Genomic DNA, 19,120 nt, shown 5'->3' on the forward strand with positions numbered 1-19,120 from the left:
AAATGTCCTACTCCTGGCATCCTCATCAAATTCCAATTTCATTCTTTATTCCCTCTCTCAGGCTCCTTGCTGGGACCAGTACTTTACTGGTCTTCAGCTTCCCATCCTGCAGAGTCCCGTGGGGTGGGAGATTGTGTGGAGAAAGGAAGGAAGGGCACTTCCTTTGGGTGGACAGGGGGATCCAAGGTCAGAAGGAGGGAGCCTGTGAAAGCTGGAAAGTGGGAGCAAGGGATGAAGTTCAGAGGAGAGGCATCAGCTGGAGGAAGAAAGGGTAATCTTTGGGCTGGGCAACTAAATCTTAAGAGAGCTGGGTGCCCACAGGAACTCTTTGCAGAGATGGTTGGCAGTGGATTCTCAATGTGTCTCAAGACCTTGCCTCTGAAAACACCTTTCAAGATCCTGTTTCTGCATTGGCAGGCAATCAGATGCTCAGGGGACAGGTTTTGCTAGCCTTTTCCTGCTGAGTTGGCCTCACGTTGCAGGCAGCCTCTCTGGGTGCAAAGATGTGCTACGGGATGCAAGGAGGGACTGTTTCCACCAAAACAGGATGGAAGCTCTGCTCTCTGTCCAGCTCTTCCCAGTCTTCCTTGGTGTAATGCAAAAGCAAGTGGGGGAACTAGAGGGGGTTTCTGTTAGCCAGTCAATCAATCATTTCCCAATGTTTATTATTTATCCCTGTGGCTGAGCCCTTCCCTTATCCCTGCCACTCTGGGCGATGGGGAATTTTTGTGATCTCTGAGCAGCAGAGGCAGGCGAGCAGCCTGATCGATGCTAGCAGCTCGTTCTCAGCCACGTGAGAGGAGAAACAGCAACAAGGAGAGATGGAGTTAGAACTTTATTAGGAGTAACCTAGGCACAATTGATTAAAATCTCACGTTAAGGAGAGCACACAGGTATTCCCAGGATTAAAAAATGCACACATATAAAAAAACTTACAAACAACAACAACAACAAAAACGTTTTCCCCCTCTCTCTTTGTGAGTATGTAGGTATATGTATGTACAGGGAACTGTACCAAAGCTAACTACGTATCAGGAGCAAGGATTCACAATCCCTTTCAGCGGCCCCTTAAGAGAGGGAATGGCTCGGTCCACTCGTAAGCTGGTCCCAGGCCATTCGCTCACGCAGTCCAACGTTGGGAAGCTGTGGCCTGTGTCTGAAAGGGCAGCACAGGGTAAACAACAGGGAGCAGCTTAGCTCTCTTTAGCGTTTCTCTTTAAAAAGAGGGATGTCAGCTCTGCAGTGAGAAGATGTATCTGGAGTGGGAGCTGCCTACAGACCTCACCCACCAGACTCACTGTGCAGTGTTGGGCCCGAGTGGCGGCTGTGAGAGGCTACAGTGGTGGAAAGAGCTGGTCTGTGGCTGGTTTCTTATGCCATATGTGCTACGGATGGGGTGGAGAAGAGGACCTGGTGGCAGAACAGGGACTTGCTGTGAGGACAAATATCTTGGCTTGTACTAGCTGTCAGGCTTGAAAGAGCAGCCAAGAGCTGAATGATGTGCAGGACCTGGAGAGGACTCTTCCTCCTTGCCAAAGATGTTGAAGTGTTTTGGTAGGTTAGTGAGAGAAGACACAGGCCATACCTCTTCTGCACATAAACAGAGGATGTTTTTTTCTCTCAAGTTGGCAGCTGGCAGCACCCTTTCAGCAGCATTCATGTTGCTTGAAAGATGAGTTTAAAAAGGGAAGAAATCCCTTTGATTCCTCCTTTTTTACTAGTAGGATGTTTGTTCTCACAGGAGAGTCTCTATTTCTGTTACTGGATGTCTTGCTTAGAATTGATGATATAAGTATCTTGGGAAAATTCCGTAATCTTCATCAACTGGTCATCTAAGTGATATCCCTGGGCCCCAGGGCCAGTCTGTTGTGCTGACATAGGAATGAGGAAGGGATTCCAACGTTAGACATGAGGCAGCTGTACGTGAGGGACCACGGATGTCCTTGTCTATGGGGAAGAGTTATATCCACAGTATCAAAAAATTCAAGTAGGATTTATTGTATAGGTAACCTAGTATAAAATATCTGGGCTCAGGTAGAGAAAAGGAGTGTTAGAAAGAGTGAGAGCAAAGCAGATGAGAAAGTCTTTCTTTCAGAAAGCCTACAGGTGTGTTTCTGCTCCCCGCAGGTGAGAGAAGCTTCAGCTCAGTACAACTGCCAAGCTGCTGTAGCAAATGTTGAATAGACACCAAAGAAGATGCAAGGGGGTTGAGGTCCAGTCAGGTGAATACAGTGTCGCAGTGGATACCTGCTGGGCAGCCTCAGGAATCTGCTGGCCTATGCTCCACCGGGTGACTCTCCAATCCCTGTGGGCCCCATGATGAAAATATGGCCCAGAGCTTCACATCTCAAGATTGGTGCCTCTCTTCAGTGCATGTCTCCCACTGGTTGCTCCTGCCTTAAGCTGTGAGAGGTGCTGTCTGAAATATAACAATGACGTACACTGAAAAAGTAGCAAGAGGGTGTTAAAACAGAGAGAGGTTAGTGGCAAGAGTCTGAAGTCCACTTTGCAGAAGTTTTACTAAGCGCTGAGACTGCTTCTTCTCATCCCTCCTGGAGACAGGTCACACAGACAAATCATCCGACCTTGCCTTGCTGCTGGCACGGCTGGTCTTGCTGAACCGGCGTTTTTCATTGAAGTAGTTCTCAGGGAAGGTGGGTGCCACACATTCGTTGGCCACCTCTGGACTCTCCACATAACTGGACTTAATGAAGGGCCCTTCACCAGCAGCATCCTCCTGGCCGTGGACCCTCTCAGTGGCGAAGTTGGCGGTGTTCTGCTGGGAGGCCATCTTGTTGCTGAAGGGGCTGATGAACTTCCCATTGGGACTTGACAAGCACTGGTTAAAATCTGGTGGAGGAGTGTACATTTGGGCTCTTTCTACTTGCGGGGCGGACTCCAGTCTGCCGGGGGCTGTGCTGGGGCTGGGTTTGTAAGACCGGGAGCACCTTTCTTTGGCTTTCTTCCAGCCCAAGTGGTACAATTCAGCCAGACTCAGAAACAGGGAGAGCACCGCCACAGCCAGCATGAAGACGATGAACACGTTCTTCTCTGTGGGACGGGAAACATAGCAGTTGACGGGGTGGGGGCAAGGTGCCCGCTGGCAGATATACAGGGTCTCCAGGAAGATCCCGTACAAGATGTACTGTCCCACAATGAAGGCCACTTCCATGGCAGTGCGAATCAAGATGCTGTAGACATAGGTGTTCAGCAGACTGCCCCTGAGTATGATTTTGCCTCCCGATTCATCCCAGCAAGACAGCTCGGCCTTCTCTGCCACGGGGCATTTCTGCTGGTAGTAGGTGTCACCATTGTTTTTCATCTCCTGGGCCTCTATTTCTGCCTCCTTCATCTTCCTCTTCTCCTCCATGCGCACTGTGTGCATCGCGTGGCCCATATACACCAGAGATGGGGTGGAGACAAAGATGATCTGGAGGACCCAAAACCGGACATGGGAGATGGGGAAAGCCTTGTCATAGCAGACGTTCTCGCAGCCAGGCTGCTGGGTGTCACACATGAAATCAGACTGCTCGTCGCCCCAGGAGGACTCAGCTGCTGTACCCAGCACAAGCATCCGGAAGATGAAGAGCACAGTCAACCAGACTTTCCCCACTACTGTGGAGTGTTTATGGACCTCCTCGAGGAACTCTCCTAGGAAACTCCAGTCTCCCATTTCTTCTCACCAGGAGGAGTGAGAAGTCTTGAAGGGAGAATTGGATGCAGCCTCTGTGGGAGAAAATAGAAGAGAGTGATTCTAAGGAGGGTTAGGAAATGCTCAACTGGGAATGCATGGAATGAAATTATTTGTTTTGTGTCAAAGGAAATGTTTTAATTTGACCTGAAATGAATGAGGTCTGGTTTGCTGAAAACTTTGTTTCACTTCCACTGAAAACAATGTGGTGGGGTTTGTTTTTTTTTTTTTTTGATTCAGCTACTGAAACAAAAACTGATCCTTTGCACAGTCCAGCTACAACCTGTTAAATGGGCTGCCAAAACTTGGAGGGTAAGCCAGATTTTTTCTTGGTTCAGAAAGTGCTTTCACTGAGGTCTGCGTATTGCATCCTCTGTGGACTGTGTAGTTAAGGCAGTATTCATCTGTCTGCAAACTACACTCTGGGGGATCCTTAATGGGCCAATCCCCTGGGAGACAAGACTGGAGTCTACAGCCTGGTCTGAGCTGTGCCTTGGCACTTTCATATGTTGCCTTTGTGTAATACTTGCACTGACACTGGGAACGCGAAGTGCTCACATCTATAGGCTTCATTTCTGAGCTCGATGCCACCACTGAAAGAAATGCACAGAAAACCTTTTCGTTGCCCACCTTCCCCTTGCCCATGGGTATCGCTTTGGTTTTGCAGAGTCACCAATTGCCAGTGTTTCATTTACCAGCTGCAAATGTTTGGGGGAGTGTAAAGACTTCGGTGTGCTGTGCCAGTCCTGTAAATCCAACCTGCTGCCACCCTGTCATGCCGCTCTGAAGGGGAACTGCTGCAAAATCTAAATGGTGGATCTTGCTCCCTCCTTTTTCTGTAAGCTCAGAGACAAAACTCACAGTTCGAATGACACAAGCAAAAAAAAAAAAAAAAAGCCTACTTTGAAATGTCTCCCAAGGACCAGCGGCTCCTGGGAACTGCTGTTTGGTATGTGGTCTGATGAGAGGAAAGGTTTGGTGGGCTGGTAGCAAGATTGCAACATGAAGACGTAGGAGAGCCTGCTGCAATTTTGTTTGACTCTGACAGACTGTTTCTGGCCAAGTCACTTAACCCCCTGGATAAAAAGAGAACGATGGGTTTAATCCATCTTTTGTGGGGCTCTGTGGAGTGCTTGAGCAATCATTTGATCCAGTTGTACTTGCCATGCTTACCATCCCAGGGCACTGCAAAGCTCTCCCTTGTGCATGAGTTAAGGGCTAGGTGCTATAAAGTGTGCAGTATTACCTTGGAGATAATGTTCTCCCACAGTCACTCTTTTGGAAAATATCCTTTTAATAAATAAATGAAAAACTTAACAATCATCATAATGAAATATTAAAAGCACTAGACAGGGTAAATCCCAAAGCCGTAGGGACCAAGAGTGTTAAGTCTCCTTCTTTATTGTCCCTTGTCTTGTCTTTAAGAGCCAATTATTTTTACTGTACAAAGAACGTCTGTGGAGAGTAGACACTGTTAAACGCTGAGAATTTACTGCAGCAATATTGTGTAGATTTGCTGTGAGCAAGAGCTGGAGAACAGAGAGAGACTTGTTGAGGGAACAATATCCCCTCCTCTGGTTATGTACGTGATATAATTTAATGTAGCAGCCCACGCAACGATTTATGCCATTGCTTGTTTATGTGCAGTGTCCATCTGCAAGGGTGGATGGGACAAAGATCAAAAGTCAAATCCTTAAACTCCTTGTGCTGCTGAGGGCTTCCCTGAGGAAAGGTGAGGATTGCCCAGGTAAGGAGATGGGGAGGTGACCACCACCTGCTGCCCCACCACCAGTGGGAATCTGTGTAAGGAAGGGAGAAGGGGCACACTGGGAAGCAAAAGATGGGTATTGGCTCTTCCCTGCTTTGGCAGGCATGCCACAGTCCTGCTGGTGTGGATCTTGGTGGCTGCTCAGAGCATGCTCAAGCTTTCGTGTGCTGCCAGCCCAGAACTGGAGGAGCAGTAACACAGAAAATCAGCTAGTCTTTCTGACTCCAGTCTGTCTGCACTGGTAAACACTGGCAGATCTGTGTGTCTGTCTTATCTTCTGAAATGGCTTTGATGCAGTTACTGCGTTCTGGAGAAATTAGCATATGGCGTCATTCTGAGGGGAACCAGGGGATTAGATCAGGCAGATGAATCAGTGATGGGAAATATTGACAGACAGTTGCACTGAAATCAGGATTTTTGATTGTTTTTTTTCCAGAGCGCAGACAAGGCAACCAGCTACCTACAGTTCACTGTACAGGTACATCCAAGACAATACAGTATAGCACAACTGTACATGTGGAATGTTCCTTGCAAGACAGCATGAACAATGGTGTGTGTGTCCTCATTTTTCCAGGTGAGTTTGTGTTGTTTGCAGGTGCCCCTCTTGATCCTGCTGTTGCTAGTTGACAGCTGCCTTTTCTTAATTCACCTTGCTTGGTGGGGTAAAAACGAACACAGTTCTCCCTGGCTGTGCCAAGGATGAGTTTTCCTTCCTGACACGTACATGTGCAATCACAGGCTGAGCGCCTCTTCCCACCAGTTCTACCACGTGCAGGTAGTTTGGGGTTTTACTATGGGTTGCTTTCCCCAGGGAGGGGGCACCTAGACACTTGCAAATTGTAAAAATCAATGTGTACAGAACACAGAGTTGGCCAATGCAAGTGGAAGAGTCCAGAAATAAAAAATGTTAATGGATGTGAGAATAGCAATAGTTTCCTGCCTCACACATGCACAATATTTTCCAAAAGGAGGTAAATCAGAAGGATCCAAGGCTGGCAGCCGTGAGGCTTAGGCTAGATATTAGGGATGTTCCTTCTGCCCTTCCTGCTGGCTGCTCCCCTGCACGGGCTGTTTAAAGGAGGGGCTGCCCAAAGAGCTGAATGCCTCCTGATCATCCTGCTGGCAGCCCCACAGAGAGCCGGGTGGCTGCTGCAAGGGGGTAGGTGGCCACAGGAAAATGGGTGTTGGATACCGAGAGAAGGGGTTTCCCTCCTCGTGCAGTGTTTTTGGTTTAGGGGTTCTTTAGTTATCAGTGAGCTATTCTTGCAATGCCAGTCAAAGGGCCTCCTAGAACAGAAGAGAGCATCTAGCTCTCTGGTGCCAGCAAGCAAAGAAGGATTGTTGTCACCTCCTCACAATTTTTCCTGGCTGTGCAGGACTGCCCCTGACCTAGCCTTTCTCCTCAGGGCTTTACTATTCTTGGGAATTTTCCATATAGTTTCCTGTCCTCATTCCCAGACTACTGCTGTCCCTGTACGCTTTGACCTCTCAGCATGTGAGCATCTGTGGCCTTTTATATTCCTTGTTTGGACTCAATCGGACAAATCTTGTCTCACTCTGGTGTGACTTGGCGAAAAACACCTCTGGCTATCTTTGTGGGGTCTCAGCACCTGATAGCAGACTGTCTTGACAGCAGAGTCATGCATATTCATGTAGAGTGGTGGGCTGTGCTGCTGCCCGGACATACTTTTGGCTGTCAGCTTTCTGCTGGGTCAACAAAGAAGCTGTGCGCAGTCATGGGATTTCGGCACCGGGAAACGCGTATGTGACAAAGACCAGCGCAGCCTGGCACAAACCCAGCAACGTGGCCGTCCCGGCTTAATCATCACCTGGAATGCTATTAAAGCTGGGAAAAACTGAATATCACACCGCAGGCCAGGCGTGGAGTCCGCCCAGCTCTGGGCTGCCTTGTGACTGCCAAATTCCATGATAAAAATACCCTGGCGGGGACGGCACCTGCCAGTACTCTAGGCTGGCTTGCCAGCCACAGGCTGCTCTCCGTCATTCTTTTTTTTGTGCTACCTTTATCAGAAGGGGAAGGGGAGGGGAAGCATCCGTCGCTCTCTGAGCAGTGTTGCCCATCTTTTTTGTGGTGCTGCATGCTCTGAACAACAGGCGAGTATTTTCTATTGCTGCCTCTTGCTCTGGTCAACATGCTTGTTCCGGACGGACCAAGTGGAGCTTTAGGGAACAGCTAGGTGATTCACATCAAAGAGGCAGGAGGGCTGTTCCTACCCAGTCCTCTTCTTTACATGAGTTTATTTCCCCTGGAATTTTTAAGAAGAAACTTTTTCCCTCTTTAGAAGACAGGCAAGACTATCAGTGGTGATATAAATAGCTGAGCTTGACACTTCACGCTAACTTTTCCCACAAGGAAGGTGACAGGAGGTCGCCATCTCTGCAGGATGTTTCTAAAATAAAGTGGAGAGCCTGATTATGACACTGTTTCTGCTCTCCCTCGCTGGGCTCACCTCTTCCCCTTGGCAGGTCCCAGGCACACGGAGAGGCTCTCTGAGGAAGGCTTCTTTGTGTGGAAGTGTGGCTCCCAGGGAGGGGGAAAGTAATGAAGTCGAAGGCATTGTATTTTTGCCCAGTCTGTGTGTGTGATTTGCTCAATTGGCTACAAATGTGTGTATCTGATAGTTAATGACCTGTCCCAATGAACCAGAAGGCCGGGGCCCAAGATGTCGTGAAGAGGCTCACACACCAGACAGGGCTGTGGTGGGGGAGCCATGCAGCAAGTTCATCCTCTCTGAGCTCCCAAATGGGGTGGCAGATGTCTCCTTTAGGTTCTGGGCACATGAGAAGTGACAGCCCCATGCTGTGGGGCATCCTGGCCAGCTGCGGCATGGTCAGTGCCTAGGAATTGCTTGTGGCCTTCCTTCCTCCAGCTGTGTCACCTCATAGCAGGTCCAGGCGAGCGTGTAGCAAAAAAGATAGCTACTGTGGGGTTATGAGGGCAGAGATCTTTCCCCCTGCATTGATGACTGTCAGGCTGCAGCCAGGCCTGAGTAGTTCCTGCACTGCAAAACTTGATGCTCACACCTGTAAATGCTTGGGAAGGGCACTTCCAGCTCTGCGCTGGAGATTAGTTAATGCTGCTTTGCTATACGGCTGTGTGTTTTACTTAAGGATCTCCATCCCCCTGTTAGCAATAGTCCAGCCTCACAGCATCCCACGCAGTGCAGATGCTGTTATCTTTGTCTTGCAGATGGTGACCACTGGGGTACAGAAAGGGCAAACTGCTTGTTCAAGGTCACTGTGTTAGTGGCAGTCTGGGGACAGAGCTCAGGCGTTGTGACTTGCAAACTTGTGTCCCTTTTTCTGCGTAGCCCAACCTCTTAGACTTGGTGATAGCGACACAACACTGCTTCTACAGCACAAGAGTATCTACTTCTACAGACCACAGCCCTTCTCTCCTGTGCCCCAGGACAATACTGTCTTGGTGAACTGAAAAAAATCCCTCTCATGCTACCCTTTGATAGCAGGTACACCTGGCAGAACCAGAGTTTCTCTCTTTTTTTTTTTTTTTTTTTGGTACTTTTCTAAGAGACAAACATCTTGTTATTGCTGACAGAGCCTGCAGCCATAGTCAGTGCCCAAAAGAAAAAAGCAGCCTTTTCAATGAACTTATACAGTGCTCCTTTGTTGCCAGGCCAGGATGCATTTTGGGGGCACGTGGCTTACAACATTAAAAGATGAATAAAGTTAGAAATGCACTGTCCAGCGTGGCTGTGATGCTTTGAATTCCGGAGGCTTTTCATAGCTTTGTGACACAGATCGATGCTAAAGCCCACCTTAGCAGGTATCTTTTTTGTTCACTGTTTACTGACATTGGCTCCTTCATATGTGTATACAATAGACAAGCAACAACCTATTTAGGCATTTTTGTGCAAGCTCCATCCCTCTGGCTTCATATATGCATGCATAGGTTTCTGCCTGAAATAGGCCAGTTCTTTAGCCAAATTTGTAACTTTCATCTGTGCAGGGATCTGGACTAAATAGGTTTGTATTTCTTTATGCTTTAAAAAAAAAAAACAACAAAAAACTAACACGTTTGCATAGGTTCCTTTCTAGTTCCTTGGGTTCAAAGTCCTGTGCTGAACCAGTACCAGAGAGAGTGACTTTGACTCCAGTGCTCAAATCTCACAGGAGAGGAAGAGCTTTGTGTTAACAGCTCCTGTCCTAGAAGACAGACATCCAATGTTTCTTATCTCTCTGCTACTCCTGAGTTCACTGCAATTTCTGGAAGGGTCATACTGGTATCCAGACCACTGGGCCTGCCTGCAGTTGCAGACAGCTTGCTACTTCTTGATGAGGTGTGCTTTTCCCCTCCTCCCCAAATGTGGAAAATCTCAGAGTTCACAAAAAAGAGAATGGGTGAGAAGATAAGGGAGTTGAATGACCTGTCACCTCCTGAACACACACACAACCCCGACGCACACAGAGACACAGGCAGAGGGAAATCACTCAACACCTCCAAGTGTGTACACCAGGGATGTGTTACACACACAGATGACAGTATTATGTAGAATATTTTCATCTGAAGTGATGGAGGAAGCTGCAGACTCCCAGTTAGCTGAATTTTTATTTTTTGTCTGTCTAGGACATCTAATGCTATTTCCCCTCTACCCCACCTCCTTGGCCAGGGTCGAATTGTGCTTTCATATATCTAAATATTAGGGCCAAGTTCTGCCTGATGTAGGTGCAGGAGACCAAGAACAGAAAAGACCTTGATGTCCCACTCTGTTTGACAAACCCGCATCAAATAGTTATATGGTAGTTGTATCCAGACTTACACTTAACATACAGGGAGCACCCTCTAATTCTCTCAGGATTCTCTCTCTTTGCCTTAGAGAAATGTGGATCCTTAGAGACCCGAACAAAAGTGACAAAACTGGACTTGGGATAAGCTAAATGAAGGCTCATGTGCTTTTTGCTAGAGAAAAAATAAGTCAATTCTATCTCTGATGTAAATGCTGTATGTATGTAAATGATGTAAAAGAAGATAATGGATATTACTCAGCTTGCTCCTTAACTAACAGGTTGAAGAGCATCCAGTTCAGGATTACAGAGCTTGGTGCTGTTTCCAGTTTCTTTATCTTTGTAGGGAGAAGCTAGCCTATATGAATTTGCAGATGATGCTAAATTGGGCAGAGCTGTGTACAGGACAGAGGACAGCTAAGTAGGGCAGAGGGAGCTTTGGAAAACAGAAACATGCTGAGAAATTTGGGGACTGCTGTAGTAAAGCTGTTCACTGAGAGAAGCTGATCTTAAGCACCGCTTAGTCAGTGGGGGAGGCTGGAATAAGGAGACGTGGCAGTGATGGCAGGCATCACATTGAGCCCAATATAGCACCAAAAAACCTGCCCATGTGATTTTAGGCTGGTTCATAGATAGCATGAGCTGCAACTTGTTATAGTGTTGAAATAAAACAGACTGGAGGGGTAGTGGGAGAAGGAGAGGGCTCTCATTCAGACTTTTCCCATCCTTTCTTCTCTCCTCTCCCTGCAGTGTCTCCCTGCCTATCACTTCCCCATTGCTCTCCTACAGTCAAGTTCCCCCCGCACGCAGAGCCTTGCCTCAGCTTTTTGGCAGTTTTGACCAACTAGCTCTCTACAACACCCAGATTGCTAATGCTTTCAGATTTAGAAAGGAGAAATTTTCAGTGAATATCTACTTCCCACTTGGTACTACCCTGTCAAATCATATTTCTTCCTTCTTTCCAAAAATCTGTAGGATTCACTTCACACACCAGTGTCATTGCTGCATCCTTGCCTCAAGTATTTAATTTCTCATTCAGGGTGAACTGGCTGTAGCTTGTGAGTGGATTATTTTGTATACTCAGTGTATGCAACTTGCTGTAGGTGACCCTGCTCTGGCGGGGAGTTGGACTAGATGAACTCCAGAGGTCCCTTCCAACCCTGACCATTCTGTGATTCTGTGATATATGCCACCCTCCCCGCCCCCCCCCCCCCCCCCCCCCCCCCCCCCGCCTTTAAAAACAACTAGTATTAAATTTGCAAAACCCAGCAGTAGGGAGTTAGGAAACGCTAGAGTTACTGTTCTCAGTAATCTTAATTCAATCTTTTTGTGCCTGTGCCTCATAGCTATGAGTCTTTAACCACATCCTCACATTGTCACCTCATTCTTTGCACAGGATGCCTGCCTTGTTCTGTGCCAGCCTGGCTGGGGCTTTCGTGAACAGCAGCTATTCAATGTTTTGTTTTCTCCTCATTGTTCAGTGGGTGGCCTGTGCCTCATTTACTGTACATTATTCAAGTCCAGTTCTAAAGACAGAATTATTAGTTTCCTCATGGGCTTTCCTATGGCTTTCATCACAACAGTATCTGATTGCTTCACAATTATTAATTTGCTTATTTTCATTACCATGTGGAGGTGAGGAAATGGTATTAGATCAACTTTACAGCTGAGGAACTAAGGCAGTAAGAGATTAAGATAAAAAATGTTCATTAATTTTGGAAGCTGTTTGGTGATGTTGCTATTTTTTTTTCAGTGTACCTAGCACTATATGATGTATGTTAAAAGCAGAGTTCTGTCTGGTTAATGCTGGAGTGGGAGAGTTTATCACTTCTCCCAGTTGGACCACATCTAGAAGTCAGATATCCTGAAGACAAGAGACACCACTGAGGGGATATTTGGGAAGAAACGTGGTTTAAGTGATTTGCCCCTTCATGACAGAGGAAACTGGAGTAAGAAGCAAGAATTAACTCCAGTCCTCTTGGATAGCTTTATCTGATTTTAAACTGGAGATAGTTTTTCTTGTGTCCCACTATTCCCTCCCTTCTTCACCAGACATCCGAGTGCAGCCAAAGACCCTGGAGCTCTGCAGCAGTCAGCCTTGCCGGACTGCTTCACTTCTTGAGCGACCCTGTGCCCTGACCACGGCATCTGTCAGCTTTTCTGCTTTTAAAGGAGAGGAGTTTCATATGGAAATTCTCAACCATTCTCAGTGCATGTCCGTATAAATGAAGATAATGAAGAAAGACAGAAATGTAAGTGTAAACCCTTAGTTCTTACATTAAAACCCACTGACCCCTCTTTAAAGATACACTAGAGAAACTTAGAAGCACGCATCTCTATGCTTATTACTTACTGTGTGGCATGAATTTTTCTTTGTTTTGGGAAAGAGCTGGCATGCCTGAGTACTGTTCATAGACATCTTTCTGTTGCTTATCAATACCCATAAAATTGATCCCCCCCCCCCCCCTCCCCCCCCTTTATGAATTCTTAGCCCAAAGATTGAAGTTTCTCTGGTGCCTCCTGGGAACTATTTCTAATTTTAAGCCTCTGTCCTCATGCCTCATACAACAGCACCCGAGGTGTGGAGTAGTCTCTGAAATGTGCTCCCTAATGACATGGTATAGTGCTGAATTACTCATTCCTTCTCCTCTATTTTCGATGCTGCGAGATAAGTCAGAAAACAAGGGCAAACATGCACAATGTGTGAAATCTGTCTGAAGGTCAAAAAGAGAAGAGAGGCTAGGGTATGAAGTTCTGTATTTTCTAGCAAGGTTTAAATTTTTCATGTGAAAGACTGTAATACTCAAATATTGTGATAATATATACTGCTGAGTGGAAAAAAATCAACAACCCCAAATAGTTATAGTAGCAGGAATACTTAACATAGTTCCCAAGCGACCGGAGCCTGACGAGTATTTTAAACCCTGAAGCCTCAGGAATTCTCCTAAACTACTGTTCTGCTCCCAAGGAAAAGGGGAAGAAAGTTAGAAATCTGTGCTCTTTTCAAAGTAGAATTTGAAAAGACCAGCAAATGCAGAATTTTTTGGCTTCTAGTGCAAATATTGAATACTGTGAGGCTTCTGAATAACAGTATAAACCACCTCTAGCTGCACGCATATGCACACATATGTTACATGCATTAAGTTCTTTAGCCTTAAAGAGAGGATCATATAGGCAGCAGTAGGGAAAACCTCACACATACTGCTTCACTAAGGTATTTTGACAGGTTTTTTAGCATGGAGGAAGAGTTCAACGATTAAGACTCATTCAGCCTATGGCTTTTTTAGCTGAGGTTTATCCAGAAATGCTACTTCCATGATCCTCTGATGGTTTTTACGGTACTTCAGGGACAGAGGCACTGCCTCAGTTTACCTGAGCTGTTAAAATGAGAGTGCCACAAAGCTTATTAGACATGACAAATGGCCAGTAAAATGACCCTTTAGGAAATCAAAGGAGTCACCACAGATCAGAGGTGGCAATTAGCAGGCAACCTTTACACTCATTGTGATTGCTTCTTTCCAGGTGGATGTGTAGGGGTACTGTGTTTTCAAGCTGGGCTATTCTTTGAAACATGGTGGCAATGCTAGAAATATTAAATTACACAAATGTAATTGAAGAATTATTCCAAGTACAAAAAGGGGGAAAAAAGTTAGGAAGGCAAATGAAAAGAAGCAGCAGCTGCTAGTGGGAGAGGGCGTTTGTCCCTCTAGGTCTGCGTGCCTCTTTGCTGAGGCTGCCCTGGGCAGTGTCGGGATGGAGAAGAAAGGCATTCCTCCCACAGCGCGTGCAATACGGGTGACTGGGAGATACGAGCAAGGCACTTCTCTACATATGAGTTATGTTCCCAGGCTCCATGTCACAGACTATCCAGGACACAATATGCTCAAGGAAAAGAAACTGCAATATTTTGAAACCATCCTGCGCGCTTCGGAATATAGGCAGTTCACACAGACACTTGATAAAGTGTTTATACCCTGAGAGCCTCTCGTAGGTAAGAGTTCCCTTCACCACCCTCCCCAGAACAGCCTGACAGCATGCTGAAATGGGATCTGACAGAAACTGCGATTTGCACGTTATACTGTCTGAGGATACTTGGGGCTCTTATCCTGCTTTCCTGGACATTGAAATCTATCGGTATCCATGTTCATTGCAGGGAGGCTTCCTCATAATTTCTGTAGCTGCCTGTGGCAAAAAAAGTTTAATTTTTAAAATATCCCAAGCCCATCTTGTTACTAGTGGGAAAGTTTTGGAGAGAAATTGAAAGAAAAAGTAAATTTCGTAAGCTATTTTTGGCCATCCTTCTTTTCCTGCCTCACCAAGTCCTTCTCTCCCCTCATGCTATTTTCCCCTTGAGTGTAACAGCTTGATCTGCCATTGATGCTTCTGCAGTTCTGTTATTTCCCCCTTATGGTTACTTACCTGATTTTCAGTATCTTGTCTTCCGTCTCCTTTCCTTGCTTTAGCACTTTTCCTTTCTGTAGTTGAGTTGGACTCCTTGTTCTTCTCGGTTGCTTGGTTTTATTCCTTTAATATGGTTCTCTCTCTCTTCCTCTCTTTTTCTCCACCCCCTTTCTGTGTCACTTTCTGTCTTTCCCCACTGCCTCTCTGCCTTTCCCCCTCTTCTTTCTTCACTTACTTTTCTTGTCTCTCCCACCCCCTCCAGCTTAATCTTTCTATTTTCAAACCTAGTTTCCCGTTGGTTTTCCTTTAAAGACCATGGACCTCATTCCTCCCTCTCCATTCTCAGCCTCTCCCCGTGCCACTGTCCCCATGCCGACAGGATGCACTCGCTGCCGGCTTCGCGCTGTCCCTTCCAGTTGCCGCTACCACTGTTCCTCGCACCTCCTCCCCCAGATAACATGCCATTGTCTAAGCCTTCCTTAAACGAGAAGAGACAGAGTTGCCCCACAGTTACACCAGCCAAACCCTGGGAAGATTTTTCAGTACGAGACATCAACGAAGGACGTTGTTCTGACTTGTTCAAGCTTAATCTGGCAAAGCGGAGTTCATGTGGAGCAGTGTCCTCCACCTCTTCAAATAACATAGGATTTGCTCTGCTGGCTCGGACCAGGGGACCAGCACAGCCGCAGCCTTATCCCAAAGGGCACCTGATGCTTCCCAGGAGGGTTTTACAGGCCCCCTTCCTGATAAATAGAGAATAACCTGAATAACCTGCCTGTCAGGAGAGGGTTTTTTTTTTGACATACCACCTCCCTGCGCACACAGTCTGATGCATGAATATTTGGGCCTTTCTAAAAAATGCTTTTGGCACATCAAGTGTCTGAAGGTCTTGTACTTCATGTATGTGCCAAGTTGAGCCTCTGATTCCTGCACGTCAGGGCCCAGAGAGGAGGATGAATCAGAGATGCCTTCAGGCTTTGATAAAAGCTGGTCTCAAAGAACCAGTGTCAGGAGAGTGAGATTTGCACAGAAGCCTGTGCTACCCTGAGAACTGGCTTGCTGCGCACAAGCTTTAGCGGGTGTCCCTCCAGCAATCCTTCCTGGGCTAGATATGTCCCATCCAGAACATAATTGCCCAGCGGTCCCTATGCAGCAGCTAGTGTAGATCATGAAGCAAAAGCAGTCCAGAGACTAAAACGTGGGGCTCACAACTCTTATTAATCTAATCATTGTTCTCCCACTGATTCAGTAACCCCTTTCGTCACAAGATTGACAGCCAGTCTACGCAGGGACAGTGCTGTGCAGAGCCTACCTCTGGAGGCGTGTCCTACGTGGACACTGTCACTCTGAAGTTAAGAGTGCAACTCCTTTTCAAGAGGGCTGAATCCCCACTGATGGTTAGTGCAGGACAAACAGGGCACAGTAAATTCCCATAGCAGCTCAGTAAACTCCTGGTATGGAGAAAGCCATAGTAATTTGCTGCTTCATTTCTAACTTCGTTGAAAGGCCTTCTGTGACTTCAAAGAAAATGGGAATGTTTCTGGAGTTGTTTCTTCCTCTCCTGCCTGGCAGTTGTATACCTGTGATAGAATTTCGTGGGAAGGAGAATATCACTGTGTTCTTTCATCCTGCCGGAGTAATTTCCATAAAGCATTATTATGTAAAGCCCTGTTGGTCTTATGCCAGTGAAATTGTCAAGGACTTCATCAGAGGAGTGTCCAAAAAAAGGTGTTAATAATACAGATCTAGCTCACAGATGGCTTCGGTATAGGCTAGCTAAGTCTTGTCAAGCGTTTCTCACGTGCTACAGAGAGGCAGGTCCTGTAAGTGAGCTGTCTGAAACGTAATCCCCTCCCTGCATGGCTGACACTTTGCTGTACACTCAGGGTGATCAGGTCTGATTCTTCCTGCGCATTCCTTTGTGTTTCCTCTCCCAGTATTGTTCCCGAGTGGCACACTTATTCTCCTACAGAGCTAATCTCTGAATCCAGCTGATACAGTTTACCTCTGTTGAATGTATGAGGGAGGGGAGAAGATTTCTGTCCAATACATGCATCGTGCACATGAGGTAACTGTTATGAGCTCCTTTTGGTGGTAGTGGGAACTGTTTGAATTTTGATGCACAGAAAGGAAATGGGTGAAGTCAGACGGGAAGGTGAAAGACAGAAAGGTGAGTAGAGACGTTGTATGGATACCTCAGCCAGCCCCTCAATGTGTCTCCCTTCTCTTCTCTACTGCACCCTCTTCAAGGGAAAACAGGGGTGTCATGGCAGCTTCTCCAGCTCCACAGCTAGAGAAATAGCTGTTTTGCCCACTGGTAAACTGGAAAGAAGGATTTTTCCTCCCCTCCCCAAGAGACTGCTATGCAAAACTTGTACAACTTGAGTGAGGAGAGCAAGTGGAGGAGAATGCTCCCACAGACAGTGGGAATGAGGAGAACAGCTGACAGCTTGCCATGTGCAGCTTGGAGATCTCAGCAGTTTATGATGCTGTGGAACAGATTTTGAAGGAAAGAACTAATAAAGCCAGGAGGTAAGGGGAAAATAGGACAACATGCACCATCTTTTGATCAGAGGTAAATAGCTTTCTTGGGGTAAGATTCCTGACCCTCTAGGTAGTAGAAACTTAGCAGGCCTTATCTACCTGGACTTCAGTAAGACGTATGATATGGTGTCCCAGAAGAAGCAAATTAGTGGAGAAGATTCAGCTGAGGAAGACGGGGATTGTTAGAGAAATCTTTAAGAGGGTAAGAGACTGACAGAATTGAGACACCAGTTCCCTAATAGGTTGAAGAGAACTTATCTGTAAGGCTGCTGAAAGATTGCTCTTAGGACTGATCTTTTTTAATATTTGTGTTAATTACCTTGGCACTGAAAGTAGAAATGCTAATGAAATCTGCTGATGGAACAAATCTGGGAGGTATTGTCAGGGCAAAGGTGGATTCCAGCACTAGGAGACCTGAAAGCTCTTTGTGACTGGAGTGATCGAGGTGAGGTTAGATGGGAGAGTGCAAAGTCACACACTAGGAACTCGTTGCTCAGAGAGTAACAGGAATCTCTCTTAGCAATTGGGAGTTCCTAGTTGGCAGGACCAAGACAGGGAAAGTCCTGAGTGAAGGTGACCAAAGGAGGAGGAACCAGCGATGCTATCTGGGGGTGAAAAAGGCAAGCCAGCTTTCAGGACGTAGCAGTATTTCCAGTTGCTGTGAGTGAGATTAATGTCATCCAAGAGGATGTGAGACCCCACCAGAATAGTGTGTGCAGTGCTGCTCACCCACATTCAAGAAAGTTATTCAGCCTGGAACAGGTGCAAAGAAAGGCAATGGGATGGTCAGAGGGACAGAGGGTGTCTCTCGGCCAAGAGTATGTTTACTTATCAGTCACAGAAGTGACTGCAGAGAGATACTTGAGCTGATTTGAAAATAGATGTGGTACCAGTTCGAGCTTTTCTGCGTTAATTATTTTGCACTGAACTTCATGCTAGTGCAGCTACCCAAAGTAATTAAAACACGGTGTGATGTGCCTGCAGGGTGAATACTGTAAGGGAACTTAGTTATTTAGCCTGGCAGAACAAAGGTTAAGAGAGGAGAGATTCGCTGCCTATAAATACTTTTAGGAATTGGGGGTTGGGAGAGTAAGTGCTAGGGAGAGAGGAGAGCTACATAAGCTAAAGGACAACGCGGCACAAGAATAAATAGATATAAATTGGCCATGAATGAATTTAGGTTGGAAATCAGAAGGTTTCTAAGCAACAGAGCAGGGAAGGAGGTGCTGGAACAGCATTCTAGTAGCACAAGTGAGGGCGGAAACCTAATGAGATTTAGGACAGAGCTTAGTAAGTTTAGAAAAGGCTATTTGTTTTGTACTTGCCTGTTATTCAAAGGGATTGAACCTGATAAGCCAAGAGGTCCCTTTTTCATTCTATTTCCTGTACTTGCCATATTGCCTTATCAGAGCTGTTCACTTTCACACAGAAGCCAGGTAAATCCTGTATAAAGCTTGTGTGATGAGTTTTTCGGCATCGATACCATGGATATTTAATGGAAGATTCATTCTGTGTCAGGGATTTAAACAAACAAAAAGAGCAAGCCAACACAATGCATATAGAAGGTCTGCAAATATGCAGTAGTATAGATGAGAGCTTATATATGAAAGAGCTTCTTCACATAAAACAGATGTTCGTGGAGCATCTGGCTTTGCTGGAAGGCTGTTTCAAATGCAGGTAGATGCTCTCATGAGATTTGAGAACTCCAAGAAACTGTCTGAAGGGCAACTGTCTTGTACTTTCCTGCCATTACTGAGGACTTTGTGCTTGGGGAGGATATCAGATTTACTGCATTGGGAAATTTCAGAAAAAGCCACCACCCAACAGTGGTTGAGATAGAAACTTCTCATATGTATTTCATCTCTGATGTCTGGCCACGGCACTGCAATTATTCTGATTCTTCATATTGTCCCATGCTGGACAGGCACCTCTAGTACCTTCTCGAAAGCATC

The 19,120-nt window shown here is 46.3% G+C and overlaps 1 protein-coding gene across 1 annotated transcript; it reads right to left on the minus strand.

The window, feature by feature from the left end:
* Window positions 1-822: 822 nt before the first annotated feature.
* GJA5 (gap junction protein alpha 5) lies at window positions 823-15,312 on the minus strand. Its single transcript, XM_082488881.1, has 2 exons — window positions 14,643-15,312; window positions 823-3,726 (listed from the first exon to the last, which is right to left on the minus strand). The coding sequence occupies exon 2, from the start codon at window positions 3,671-3,673 to the stop codon at window positions 2,564-2,566; it is 1,110 nt and encodes a 369-aa protein (XP_082345007.1). The 5' UTR covers window positions 3,674-3,726; window positions 14,643-15,312; the 3' UTR covers window positions 823-2,563.
* Window positions 15,313-19,120: the final 3,808 nt, after the last annotated feature.

Source organism: Vanellus vanellus (genome assembly GCF_965231255.1).
Source record: "Vanellus vanellus genome assembly, chromosome: 1".
Lineage (NCBI taxonomy): Eukaryota > Metazoa > Chordata > Aves > Charadriiformes > Charadriidae > Vanellus > Vanellus vanellus.

Coding starts and splice junctions, on each gene's coding strand:
- GJA5 (XM_082488881.1), bottom strand. CDS start 3,673: ATGGGAGACTGGAGTTTCCTAGGAGAGTTCCTCGAGGAGGTCCATAAA.